This window comes from Nilaparvata lugens, chromosome 5, assembly GCF_014356525.2.
Source record: "Nilaparvata lugens isolate BPH chromosome 5, ASM1435652v1, whole genome shotgun sequence".
NCBI classification, from domain to species: Eukaryota; Metazoa; Arthropoda; class Insecta; order Hemiptera; family Delphacidae; genus Nilaparvata; species Nilaparvata lugens.
Window position 1 is genome coordinate 18,091,352 of NC_052508.1, and position 14,283 is coordinate 18,105,634.

Sequence of the window (14,283 nt, forward strand, 5' to 3'; positions counted from 1 at the left end):
AGTTTAAATTTTCGGGACAGAACATTTCAAGTTCGGTAAGAGATAAGTCCATGAGATTTAGAGGATTCTTTTTTTGTCTTCATGGTATTGTTGATCTATTAAATCAAAAATTTTCTGAAAATATCAATTTTTGAGAAATTTATTCAATTTACTAAAAATGACCAAAAATAGCTCAACTAAAAGTTATTTTATAGAAATTTATTCAATTTACTAAAAATGACCAAAAATAACTCAACTAAAAGCTATTTTTGGTCATTTTTAGTAAATTGAATAAATTTCTCAAAAATTGATATTTTCAAAAAATTTTGTTTTTTATAGATCAACAATACCATGAAGAATCTATCCTCTAAATCTCATGGATTTATCTCTTACCGAACTTGAAATTTTCTGTCCCAAAAATTTAAACTTTAGGCGCTCATATCTCATTAATTTTTTTTAATTTTGATAACTTGATAGATACAAATCGAAAAACTTTGAAAAATATCACCAATAGAAAGTTTATTTTTAGCCTTTGCACAGACATAATTGAAAGATTTCTTAATACTCTTAATGAGGAAAGGTCACTAGAGGGGATACTTCAACAAAAAATGCATTTGTGAGGGGATCTATTTTGAAAAACAATGACTGAGCCAACGCCTGTTTCTCACCAAAAACAGTATTTTAAAAGTTCTCAGTTATCTAGAGTGGGATGCGTGGAGACTAAAGTCGATTGTAGATTGTAGTCCCTAATCAGGTTAGACAAACTAGAACAATTGAAAGATTTCGTAAAAATCTTAAAAAGGAGAGGTTACAGGGAAGAATACTGCTGCAAGACAGTGCATTTATAATAATGATAAAGATGGTGACGATGTTAATGATGATTCATTGTCAAACCATTAGGCCGGATACGATGACAAAAGTATTGTTTTGTAAATCTGGAGGCCGCGACTTCCCTCGTGTTCTTCTTTAGCTTTGTCTTTTTTTGGAGGCCACCCTCCTTCATCCTCCAACTTCATCCATCCACGTACTGAGTGTGCCACACTTCGACACCAACAAAACGTCCAAATAAAGCTCGTCTGCTTCCGCACTACTTCATACGTCTGCTTTCTATCACGCCTACGGCTCACCATATCTACTACTGCTTCTTCAAACCAGGAATTTCTATTTTGATTTGTTATCAGAGCTCTCAACTTTCAATGTTTCTATAATAAATATATCGTTGAGATTTAATCATGGTTTAAAAACAAAACATTTCCTTATTTTGAGCATGGGAATATTTCATAAAGCAAAAAATCACAATGCTGACTCTTGAATATGATATGAATTCGAAAATGTTCAATTCTTTGATGATACAACATTCATCAATAATACTAGAGCGACTGAGTGTGATGGTTGCACAAAGGCCGGTTAAATTTTAACCGTGATTAATTTCACGAGCACCAATCAGAGAAGGCCTTTTTGATAAGACCCTGTTAATCGTGGAATTAACCGCGATTTGAATTTAACCGGCTTTTGTGCAAATGGCAATGTGTATTTTCTATATCATTTGAATTTATAAAGTTTATAAATTTCTCTCTAGTTTTAATGCAGTAAATGAAATTTGGCGATGATAAATGATTTTGTACAGATGGATAAATAAATGAATAATCCCACTCTTCTCGAACCATTAAATTTATAGGAATAGTACAAGCATGGAATAAGCATACCATGTGCTTCTTTTCTTTTCTCTGTGGTACAAGCTCTGATTTTCAATAACTGTTGATGAACTCTTGAAGATCATTTATTGAGTTCGATTGATGAATAATTAGAATAATAAACAAAAATAGAAACCTTAGATAGCAGTTTGATTGAATCAACTGATTCTATCGAAGCCATTCGTGCACAAACTTCTCGAACCATTGCGAACTGCGATGAATGTGAGAGAACTCAATAAATCACAGACTAAGCTATGAGAGTAAGGCAAATGGAGAAAGTCTATAAGAGTGAGAGTAGGAGGGAGCTCAACCAATCAAAAGCCAACCAATGAGAGAACAGCGATTCCGTCGTCATTCCAACAGCAAGACGTTGAATAAGAGAGAATTTTAAAAGTGGGATTCAACTCCCTCTTTTAAAATTTTCTCTTGCTTCAAGAGACAATTTGATTAATCAAAGAAAAAGATGGTCCGATCATAGAGACGAAGAGGTTCGGAAAAGGCAATGATGCATGCCTTAACCGTGAAAGAAAGAAGAATAAAAACAAAAAAAGAAGAAGAAATTTTATTAATCAATCACTAAAATACAGATAAAAGTGTTGAAAACAATTTTCTCGTCATGATAAAAGGTAATAGGAATTGAATAGAAGAGAATTTTACAAATAAAAAGCTAGAAATGTGTAATGTCGTCGTCAAGAGAGCAGAACGTGGGAGTCGAGTAACAGAAAATTCAACCAATCACAAGCAAGGCAATGACCTGATAGTTTGTCGGTGACAACAGCCAATAACATTTAAGTGGAAGAGAATACAAATAAGCTCGAGCTCATCACTGATAGGACAGCAATTTGGTGATGAAAACAGGAAAAACATTGAAAATGGAAAGTTTATCAATCGAAGACAAGTCAATGAAAAAACTAAGATTTTATCGTCATCCCAACAGAATATAACCAATTTCAGAGAGCAATAAGAGTCCATTCATAACTTGTAATTGTCATTATTTATAGAGTAGACTACATGACAAATTGTTGTCAGGTATTGAGTGAGACTTGATTATAGTAAGACTATAATTAAAGAGGAAGCTACTACGTTCATACACAAATGCATTGATATGATATTATGTGAATATCTCAACCCATTACAAACTGACAAGTAAACACTACTTGACAGCGCTTCAATCATAAAAAAGCGTTTCACAAATAAAAAACCAAACTCCGAAATAATGTCCACAGGTCATAAGCTAAACAGTGTAGTAGATTGGTCGCAATGACAACAGCCAATAGGAGTTGAATAGGCGAGAATAACCTATAAATACAGAGCAGCAATTCCGTCATCACGAAAAAAGTTTAGTGAAGGAGAGTTCAACTAATCAATGAGACAGCAATGATTTCGTCGTGATGACAACAGCTAATGGGAATTGGGAGATGGAGAATGCAACCATCACAAGCTTGATTAGTAATCGAAATGAAGCCAATTTGAAAATATGAGTATAAATAACAATTTTTTGTGAGACTTGAAATTGAAAATGAAGTTAACTAAAGAAAAAAGTGTAATCCAATTCAGTTCAATCTAGTTTGCTCCAACAAACCTACAAAGTCCCACGTCTCTAGCCTAGATATTGTTTGCAGACAATAGCTAGACTATCTGAAATAATGAGTAGGCTTGTACAGAGCACATTTGTGAGTTTCGATCACGTCATGGACTTAGCATTCCTCCAACTACACTGAAGTATGAAATATGGACAACAGTAACTGTCGAAATTAATTTTGGACCACCTCCAAACAACGGTATACAGCTGTAGCCCGAATTTCAATTATAGTCGCACCTACGATTGTAGAGCCATATTCAGTTGTTCACACCTCAAAGTGAGAACTAATCAACGTACTGATAAATCATCATTATCGCCATCATCATCAACAGTCATACTGATTCATATGAACATAGTTGGTTGCGCGTGTACGTTCATATTCGTAGCTCCAAATTGGTGCAACAGCTTGATGAAGTTTCACACGGTGTCCATATTACTTGATTGCAAATCAATGCAACAATGGAGAAATTCAATCGAAACGTTTTAAAACTTAGCTCTCACTAATATTTTTACTATTTTACAGTATCGCATCTTACTAGTATCAAATTTATACTATTTGGAGGTATTGAATACCAGTGTTAAAAATCTGGTGTGGCGCACTCACACAACTTTCCTTGCCGTTATGAAAATTGATCACCTGACGCTAGTGTTCCCGTGCATCTCAAGTCTACTATTCAAAGATTTGAGCCAGCTGGTGACAGGGCAATAACACTGGAGATACACGAGGTCTGCTATCTCTTCATAGTATTTAATAGAACCAACAGTTTGCAATTATTGGATAATCACATTTTCTCGAATTTCGAGCTTATTTTTGATTTTAGGTGAAAATGTTACTAAAAATTAATTGAAGAGATTCTCATGCTCAATCTTTTCCACTCGTAATTTTTTGTTCAAATTGTCCTGATAATAATTGAGAATCTAAAATCAAACTTTGCAAAGATGGTGCTGAGCTCCTGAAATTTTTACAGATATGGAACTTGTGGCAGTTGATAGAACTTATCGATGACTATTCTAGGTATAACTTTAACCAAAATCGTTGGAGTCGTTTTCGAGAAAATCGCGAAAAACCCGGTTTTTGACAACATTTTCGCCATTTTAGCCGCCATCTTGAATCGCATTTGATCGAAATTGTTCGTGTCGGATCCTTATATTATAAGGACCTTCAGTTCCAATTTTTTAAGTCATTCCGTTAATTGAAAGATGAGATATCGTGTACACACACACACACAACACACACACACACACACACACACACCACACACACACACACACACACACACACACGCGCGCGCGCGCGCACGCACGCACGCACGCACGCACGCACGCACGCACGCACGCACGCACGCACGCGCACACACACACACACACCACACACAACACACACACACACACCACACACACACACACACAACACACCACACACACCACACACCACACACACACACACACACACCACACACCACACACACACACACACACACACACACACACACACACACACACACACCACACCACACACACACACACCACACACACACACACACACACACACACACACACACACCACACACACACACACACACACACCACACACACACACACACACACACACACACAACACACACACACACCACACACACACACACACACACACAGACCAATACCCAAAAATCACTTTTTTTGGACTCAGTGGACCTTGAAACGTATAGAAATTTAGAAATTGGGGTACCTTAATAGGGCAAGGAAAGTAAAAACCCAGCAGATAACCAGTATGGAATAGATTTGTGAACTAAGATTCTCCAGTAGTAGTTCAAGGCTCTTTTTCTTGGATAATACTAATAGCTAATAGAAATAATACTAATTTTCTTAGATGGTACAGTATAGGCAAATTCAAGTCTTGAATCGAAGTATATTGTTATATTAAAATTAGACTTCCAATGAATAACCTACAATAATTTCTGAACTATGTAAGGAAGATACAAGGGGACTCAAATAAGATTGAAATAATTACAGCTTCAATGACACAGTGGTGTAATGAAGTTGTCCTGAAATTGAATTGAAATATTTTTTATCAGGCACAATTAGGAGTACAAGAGTCTCCTCGGCATTCTTCGCAATTGGGGTTGAGTACAGCTTTATCGAATATTATCACTGAATAGAACTCAGTTATTGTATTGAAATTCGCCATCAGATGACTCATTTTAATGGAACCACTATTCAAAACAGTCTACTTAGACTCCATTCATTCAGTCACCACCTGAATACAACATTAACTTCGCATTAAGTTGAGAAGGCTCTTAATCTGGAGAGCTAATGGAATTCCCTTTGAATAGAAGCAGCTTTCGTTTGCAGCTAACTTACTGGGGCTTTGTATTGGACGAGTAAAGCCGTCCTCATTGAAATAAGACTTGGTACAGGTTGGTGCCTGGAGTGGAATACAGGCACATTGAACATTATGTTCGTTTATCGGTAAGTAAAACCTCACGCTTCTCGTGAATGCAGCTTTCGTAGGCGGTTCAATTTATCATGCTCCAAGTAGCCAACTTTAGAATAGCGCTGTCAGTCTGCATCAAATAAATTTTCTGGATAACCTTGTTTACTTTCAACTATCACAAGAGTCACCTCGCATCTTGCAAACTAGCTCCTATAATTTCTTTAACCTCTTTTCAGAAGAAGTTGACAACAAACTGCAGTATATTATTTTCTCCCCAAACAATAATATTGATTTCAAAAGTTATTCTCAAACATTTTAAAAGTTATTGACAACTATATGCAATGAAAATTATTGCTCGTGCGTAGCTTCTTACTTTTTTATAATGAACGAAACTAATTTCTTGTCAGGATGAAGAGTGTGCTTGATTTAATCAAGGTAATTAGTTGAAAATATGCTGAAAAAACAGTAATAAAACTTGTATTTTAGCAGCTAGAAAAACCTTAATCTGTTACACTGTTCCAATACCTGAGTTCCATAAATTAGAGTAACAGAGCGTCGCAACTTCAGTGTAATCGCTGCTAGTGTAATGAGTACGATTCCTGAAGGGAATTTCTAGTTCTCAAGTTTTGTCAAAGTTGAATATAGATTTGTAATAGAATTAATTACAGTTTGGAATTCTTTCAAAAATGTTTGCAGCCACTTTTCTACATAAATTCAAATTATCATAAGAGAATATTGGTTCAATATTCAATCGAAATTCTCTCAGGAAGGTTTATAGCCCTGTCGATGAATTAGACAAGTCTTGATATCAACTACCATCAAATTTAATTTCAATAATTGGATGGCTCATCCAATACAACTAACTACCTTGAATTCAAAATTATACTCAAGTATAATAATATAATATGAGTGAAGTAACAGAAGTGAATATGCGGTACATTGACTCCTCAAGAAGACTTTGTTAGATATTGCCGAATAATGATCTTGAATATACATTCATATATGATCCATTTCAAATGATGAGAAGGTATGATAGATATGTTGTCATCGTATCACAACATATCTTTATCTGATCAAAGTATCATACGTTGAGAATATGTGTAGTAGGCAGCACCAATGCAAGAAAAGCGAACCTTTGATGAATATTCAAAACACCTCCACGGAAACACAAACTTCCAAGTGTGGGAATTGAATGTTCGTTAGTACTTTGAGAGCATTTGTAAACGAATAATGAGAACTGTGGCACAGACCATAATTAGGATTATGTTGTGGAGTAGCAACGACCAACCAGAAGACAACATGAAAGACCGATCACACATGGGAAGTAAAGAGAAACAGTAGCAACTAAATATATGTGTGAGAGAGTGAGAAAGGAATAATGGAAGTCAAATAAACAAAGCAGTCCACTAAACGTGTGGAAATATATATTTCCGCCACTGTTTCCCACATCTAATTGCCTACTTCCTAATAGACAAAGGTGCAGAGACATTCTTATTATTTCAGGATGGAAATTGTGCTCGCTGGGAAAACGGAATGCTGTGTCTCTGAAATGGGACTGGTTGGCATTGTCTCGGGGTTATTGTACTGTCCTGAATACACGTAATTGATAATAGCTTATTACTTGATACAATTCACGAAAGGATGCAGCCGTAATCAACAGCGCTTGTTTCATGCACCCGATTGAAAATACGCAAGCTGTTCTAACTCGAAATTGAGCGAAATCTTGCTTGTAATGTTACAGTTGGAGATACATTCATTTCCAAATTTAAACACGATAATAATAATTTACAAAAATTCTAGACATTGCCCAAGGCTATTAAATAGAGCTATATATTATCATTGGACTCTTTAAACTCTCTCCTGATTGGACAACAGTTTGTAACTCAAGTCTAAACTCAGCCAGTAGACGGCAGGAGATGTAGGGCCTATCCAAATACGCCTATTGGTGAAGAGCTTGTGTATCACATCACAAACTGTCGACCAATCAGGAGAGAGTAGGCGGAGTTGAAAATATTACCGAACATGCGCTGCCGTCTACTGGCAGAGTTCAGAGTTATTCTCTAGTAATTTTTTATAACTTTCAACTTACATTGTAGACCCCATCTTATACGTGTTACACCATTTTGGAAGTAATATCAAATATATTATAGGTTACAAATTGATGCCCAATCAGGAGGGTGTAGGCAGAGTGAAGAATTCTTGTAAACTATAATCGTGTTTTTTATCCAATTCCAATATCAACCAATACATAGCAGCAATTGCTGAAAGATGAGTTGTCGATTTGCTTTTCGAATGTATTGGGAGATACTGAATAGCATGCTAGTCTTCATCAATATTGATTAATTTTAATTCATTGAAAATTTAAGTATTTGTCATTCGTGGGTATTTCCACTAATTTAGATTCTCTTTTTTGCAATCTAGTCTTAAAAGGTTAATGAGCAATATTTTCTGGTACAATAATGAAAATTATTTTAACTATTAAACTGGATTATTTTTTCATTTCAAAAACACATTTTCATTTGATAGCATCATAGATAGATTCTTATAGGACAGACTATAGAGGAGAGCCAGCTTTTGTCTTTACAGTACCAATATTTGTATCAATTTGGTATTTAGCTATTTTTTTCTTACAATATGTGTATTTGTTGTTGCAGGTACAAATTTTGTTATTTTTGTACAACAATTGTCTTTAGTATAGATGAATCAGTCACGTGAAAAAGCGCAGTCTCATAAGGCCGCTGTAATGTTAAGCTTTCTATATTGACTTGACCATCTACATTATCAAGTTGTCGTTTATATTAATACAAAATTCCCGTAAGTGTTTGTACTTATTGTAATAAATGAAAAATATTCATGCAAAATCGATTGAAAAGGTTTTGTGAGCTTACCTTGCGAAAAACGCAGCCGCGGCCGAAGCCTGTGCCGAGGTGCCGACGTGTCCCGTCATGGAGAACGCGAACTGCGTCTCCAGCAGCAGCCGCTGCGGCTTACGGTCCGACTGCGCAGCCCTCAAACCGCACACGCCACCCGCTTGCGTCTCGCCGTCTCCACTGTCACGGCCCGCGTCGCGTGTCTCCGCGTTGTGCTGCCGCGACACGCTCATTGCCTGTTCATCAACAAATAATAGTTTCAGTGCCAAGTGGAGTTCGAAGAGCATTAAGAAATAAATGAATTGACAACAGCTAAAAACTCAGATTCAAAAATTGTCTGGATTATACATCCAAGTTCTATTAGAGTATACTATCTTTCAGTTTCTATATGATTTTACAGTGTAGGCTATTCTGATTTTTATCATGATTTGATAATTCTGGTTTGCTGGGTTCTGGGGTGCATGAATAGGAGTATGAAATTTACAAAAGATGGTTTTTCGTTCCCGCGACTGAGCAGCCTTTCGTTTGCTACTCAAAATATGAACTTTTCAAATCCACAAATCGTACCGTAATTCTGGTCTGAATGAGCTTATCAAGAGAAAATAACTATTTCAGGAATAATCAAATAATCTTAAAGAATTGATTTTTGATTGGGATTATTACTACAGATCTGGTTTTTTAGGTTAGATGCATAATATATTTCAGAATAGAAGAATATAATAGACAGATAGAGAAGGCTAGAGAAAGATAATAACAAATAAGTGATAAAAAAGCTTATGTGTATAATCAAGATTTAGATTATCATTGATTTTAATTTGGTTGATTTGGTTGCTAAACTGATTTCCAAGATCTCCAAGTACAAGAAATGAGAGTAAAGCCCCGCACACACACAACACACACACATCGATTTTTGTTCGTACGGTATTTTGCCGTCCTATTAGATTGAATTCTACCAGATTGAAAAGATGTTTGGCAAGTTCTGTTTAATCTGATAGAGTTCATAAGGACAACAAAATATCGTACAAAAAAAATTTAAGCTACTTCAGATCATGAGTAATGAGAAATTGAGCTTTCAATCAAGATCCAAAGTCACTTGAAGGTATATTTGATTTGATTTGAAAGATGTATATCATTTGGATTATTCGAGGATAATTTTTTCATGGTTCGAGATATGAGATCTTTCTTATTCAAAGATTTGGACTGTAGGGTTATATAGATCAGAATGAAAAGAAAACGAGTAAATGATTAAAAGAGCGGTAGCTTTTTGTGTTGTTTGAGAGTTAATTGTGTAAAAATTCTAATAAGGGGTATTGTTTAAAAAGTGATTTGCTGGATAACATGAATTGTAAATCATGCTTACTGTTTGCTTGACATGAATTTATGACTTTTAAATCATGTTCACTGCTGTGATAGCGACCAAACTTTCTAGATATTAGCACAGATATAAATCTTGTGTGTGATATTAGTGAACATAACTTAATCTATAAGCCGACATGGAAGTCAAGAAATGAATCTAGTTGATTACGACAAATGAACTACACTGATGTCACAAGTGTAGTACAAATGATTTTCCAACTACAGTAATATCGCAGCAGCCCTCAACACAGCCTCCCTTCACTTAGGGCAGTGCCGTTCTAATGACCCAACCTCAACTTTACGCGGCGCGAGGGTTCTGATTGATTTCGGATGTTTTCTTTCATCAGCCGGGACCGTACAAGTTGATTCCCCCACGTCATTTTTTCTCTGCAGCGTGCGAGGGTTAACACCCCGTTGATTGCTATTGAAAATCAAAGACAGGACACGTGTGGAGTGCGAACGGTGAATGGGGAAAGCAAAATACAAACAGCGAACAATTGCTGTATTTCTCATTCATCATTCTTCCTCCCGAAAAATCTGCATCATCAAAGAGGCCGCCTATTTTCAAATCAACACCGACAATCCTGAACAATAACATGAGGTCCTTGAAACATCTTCAAAGTAAAAACTCATAAAACAACTACCCTCACTGTAGACCTAGCTACGAAAATCATTATCTTCAAGAGTTATGAATATTAAAGTGGGGACTACAAAAGAAAATAAGGAATGGTTCTAATGGAATGAAAATTAAGAAAAAAGTCGTAATATCTTCACTTTCTGCCTATTTTCATGTGCTCTTTGATCATAGAATTAATCATTCAAATTACTTTCTGCTCCTACTCCTCCTACAACAGGGTTCCGCTTTTTTGTGTGATATGAACTTCCCCCTTACTCAAAATCTCTTCTCCTTTATTTTGTTGGTAGTTAATTCTAGAAATGCCATCCCAAGCAACATCTCACAGAATAAAATATGGGAATAACTCATTATATCATATCAGAATTATAAAAAATGATCATTACTTAGGTATTGATCATTAGATTATGAACACATACTAATCTACATGTACCGTACCCAACTTTGATAAAGAAACTAGCAATATTTCTTTAATAATATCTATATTTCCAGATAATTATCATTTTCCATACATCACTGAATTCAGTCAACAAGTTTTCCTAAAGAGTTTTTCTATAAGATAGTTCTATCTCTAAATAATGTTCTATCTATTGCTATTCCAAAGCAATAACTTAAATTATCTTATTATATTAAACGAGCAATCTCTATATTTATATATCTGGTTATTTATGTTTAACGGATCTCGGAAACGGCTCTAACGATTTTCACGAAATTTGGAACATAGTAGGTTTATTATATAAAGATTTGATTGCACTAGGTCTCATTCTTTGGAAAACTCGCTGAACCATACTAAAAGGATAATTCATCCTTGGAAAACAGATGATAATTTCGTCGTCTCTCGATAACAGAAGATGCGTGTGCCTGTGTGGGAGAGAGACAGAATTATTTCCAGCTGTGTAATCATAATCAATCAGCGAGAAATTCTATATAGCAAGACAATTTAATCGACTTGATCAACATAATCTGATTTGATAATCCTCCTAAACTAGAGTATATCACAATTTTCAAAGTTGATCATTATTTGTCAGTTTCAAGTGATTAGTGAGTTTTATTTTGTTATTCAACTTGGTTTGTATATAATCTAAATTATAATTTTTTTGTTTTCAAATGTTTGAACAGAAAATTGAACCTGAATTCAAGTGTTTGGAACACAACCCACTTTCTGGACTATTTATAGTGTATAAAATTCGGGAAAGAAACAGTTTTGGGCTGAGCCTGTTAGTACTTCCCTATAAAGTACTAATCATTTAGTTAGTACTAATCATTTTAAAGAATTGTGTTCGGTTTATCAAAAGTCAATAAATAAATAACGAGTGAAGCTCGGTGCCCCGATATTGATCTTATTATTCTGAGAGTCGGGAATTTGTAATCGGAATTAAATGACTGTAATTTTTCAAATGACTGCAAAATGTATGAGTTGCTGCTGAGTATCAGCCTGATTTAGAGAAATTCTCATCTTCTGTAACTAAATGATTGAAATAACTAAAGCTTAAGGTAAAATAAAAGTGCTTGCATTAATAACTTAGGCTTCTGAATAACGATCCATATCGCAGTATATGTTACAATATAATTCAAATTACATCTAGTAGTTTCCAATTTTCCAATAGTATCACAATCATCCATAATAAGTTCCATTTCTATTTATTTTATCCATTTTATGATCAACAGCCAGTACTACAATCCGAATTAATAAACTCAATTCATCATTGGAACGTCAATGAGTTGAAGAGACTTTAATGGGGAGTTTCAGTAATAATTGGAAAGAAAATAAAGATGAAGACTATGGAATTCAGAGGAGGAGCCTTTGATGTTTGGCAAGATGGCTTTAGTGGAATGTATACTAGATTAAGAGTGCGTGCGTTGATGAATATCTGGAGTCAATGTACTGCTTGCCTTTTGGAATTGCAATTAGAGAACTTGGGATAAAGAATATGTCTGATATCATTAAAAGAATTTGAATGCTTCATTAAGCTTACTGAACAAAGAATTCTTTTCATTTGGAAATTGGCTTACCAAAAATTGAAACATTCACTTACTCGCCATCAATGAGCAGAGTAAGCACAGAAGGTCGATTAACTTTAAAAATTCGAAAAAGTAGAATGGATATTATTCAAGTAAGCAGGAAAATAAGGGTTGATAATCTCTCATATTGAATGAATCATTCACGTATTCACTCTACTAATAATTATTATTAATCCTCTGCATTCGTATAATAATAATGATAGAAAAATATATATTTTAAAGCTTACCTTTGAATACAAGCGAGGATTGATCCATGGTGAAGGAATGTCATCATATTGTTGTCTGCAAAAACAGAAACATCCAATTTAAAATTCTCTTGTGAGGAAAACAGATGGCTATTGATAAGAGATTTTGTTATGTGAGGAGTAAATTTAAATGAGTAGAAATTATTATATTCGATCAACAACAGAGACGAGTTCGATAAACACTTATACACTTGGAACGCGCAGCACAATATAAATATGATTTGCAATATATCAAGTCACTATATTCGTTCCGTAGCTTGCTACTAGCTGCTTCAGAATTCATGAAAATAAAATTCAGGAAAATATAAAATGGAGAGAGAAAAAATAAATAGTATTCTGAATTCTATTTTCAGTTTGAGAATCAATAAATAAACACATATCAATCAATGGAATCCTACTATTTTCTGAAACCATATACTACGGTACCAGTACCCGTGCCCCGCAATACAGTCAAACTCAAAGGATAGCCGAGCCGACTTACTAGCCTAACACACACATCGATTTATGGCCGTGCGATTTTTTCCCGCGTCCTTATAAATTCTATTAGATTTAACATAATTTGGCAAAGGCAAACAGATGATGTGTTCATGTGGTTGTCAAGTTCCTTTTAATTTTGTAGATTTCTTTTCTTTTTTCTAGATTCTTTTTATATTTCTTTTCTTAACTTCTTGCCTTTCATAAGTACGGCAAAAATTCGTACGTCCAAGAATCGATTTGTAAGCAACTGGCGTTGCACGGAGGGTCAAGCAATTTTATGTTGTCTAGCTCAACCATGACTGAAGGTGATGCCTTGAGTTTTGAAGAAATAGAACATCTCCAGTACAAAAATACAACATTTTGTGCTTTTATTTCATCACAGAAAAGCTCTAAAACGTCTCAGAGTGTTATTGAAAGTGAAATATATTTATTGCAAGTTTATTATGCAGCTTGTTTATGGCTCCAAAACTTGAGGAGTCTGTTAGTGCTTCCTGGTCGCGGGTTCGAATTCCATCGATAGGCATGGACGTTTGATCATCCGATCAAGTCACCCTCGCATTTCTCAATACTCAAGCATAAGAAAAAAGCTTCTGATGGCATCATCCGCAATAGAAAATGAAAAACTAAAAAAACGTTTCAACTAAAAGACCTATTTTTAAGACCTTGACGACCATCTGAGGGGATAACAGTGCCGGGTATTTTAAAGTGATTTACTTGGTCGCAACATTTCCAATGGATGCTGTTTTAACTCGACTAGGGCAACGGAGAGTGGATTGCGGTTTGCCTTCCGACTTGTCACAGAGTTTTGTGCCTCACAAATAGCACTCAACTGGCTACATATACATATAAATAGATTATGTATATAATTCCACGCGTACGAACATCACCCTCTATGCACTTCCTGCTGAGAAATGTGTGGTTCTCTCATGTATATACATTTCTCATCTATACAGATATAATAGAAATGCATGTGTTTCTAGTGTTTTTAGT

The 14,283-nt window shown here is 35.1% G+C and overlaps 1 protein-coding gene across 5 annotated transcripts in view; it reads right to left on the bottom strand.

Annotated features, from left to right (window-relative positions):
* The window catches only part of LOC111056267 (kinesin-like protein CG14535), a 172,420-nt gene that overhangs the window by 118,656 nt on the left and 39,481 nt on the right, over window positions 1–14,283 (bottom strand). For all 5 annotated transcript variants that reach the window (XM_039427801.1, XM_039427805.1, XM_039427804.1 and 2 more), the window contains 2 exons: window positions 12,799–12,853; window positions 8,578–8,795 (listed from right to left, as the gene is read on the bottom strand). In XM_039427801.1, coding sequence (XP_039283735.1) covers window positions 8,578–8,795; window positions 12,799–12,853 — 273 coding nt within the window. The remainder of the gene's footprint in view (window positions 1–8,577; window positions 8,796–12,798; window positions 12,854–14,283) is intronic.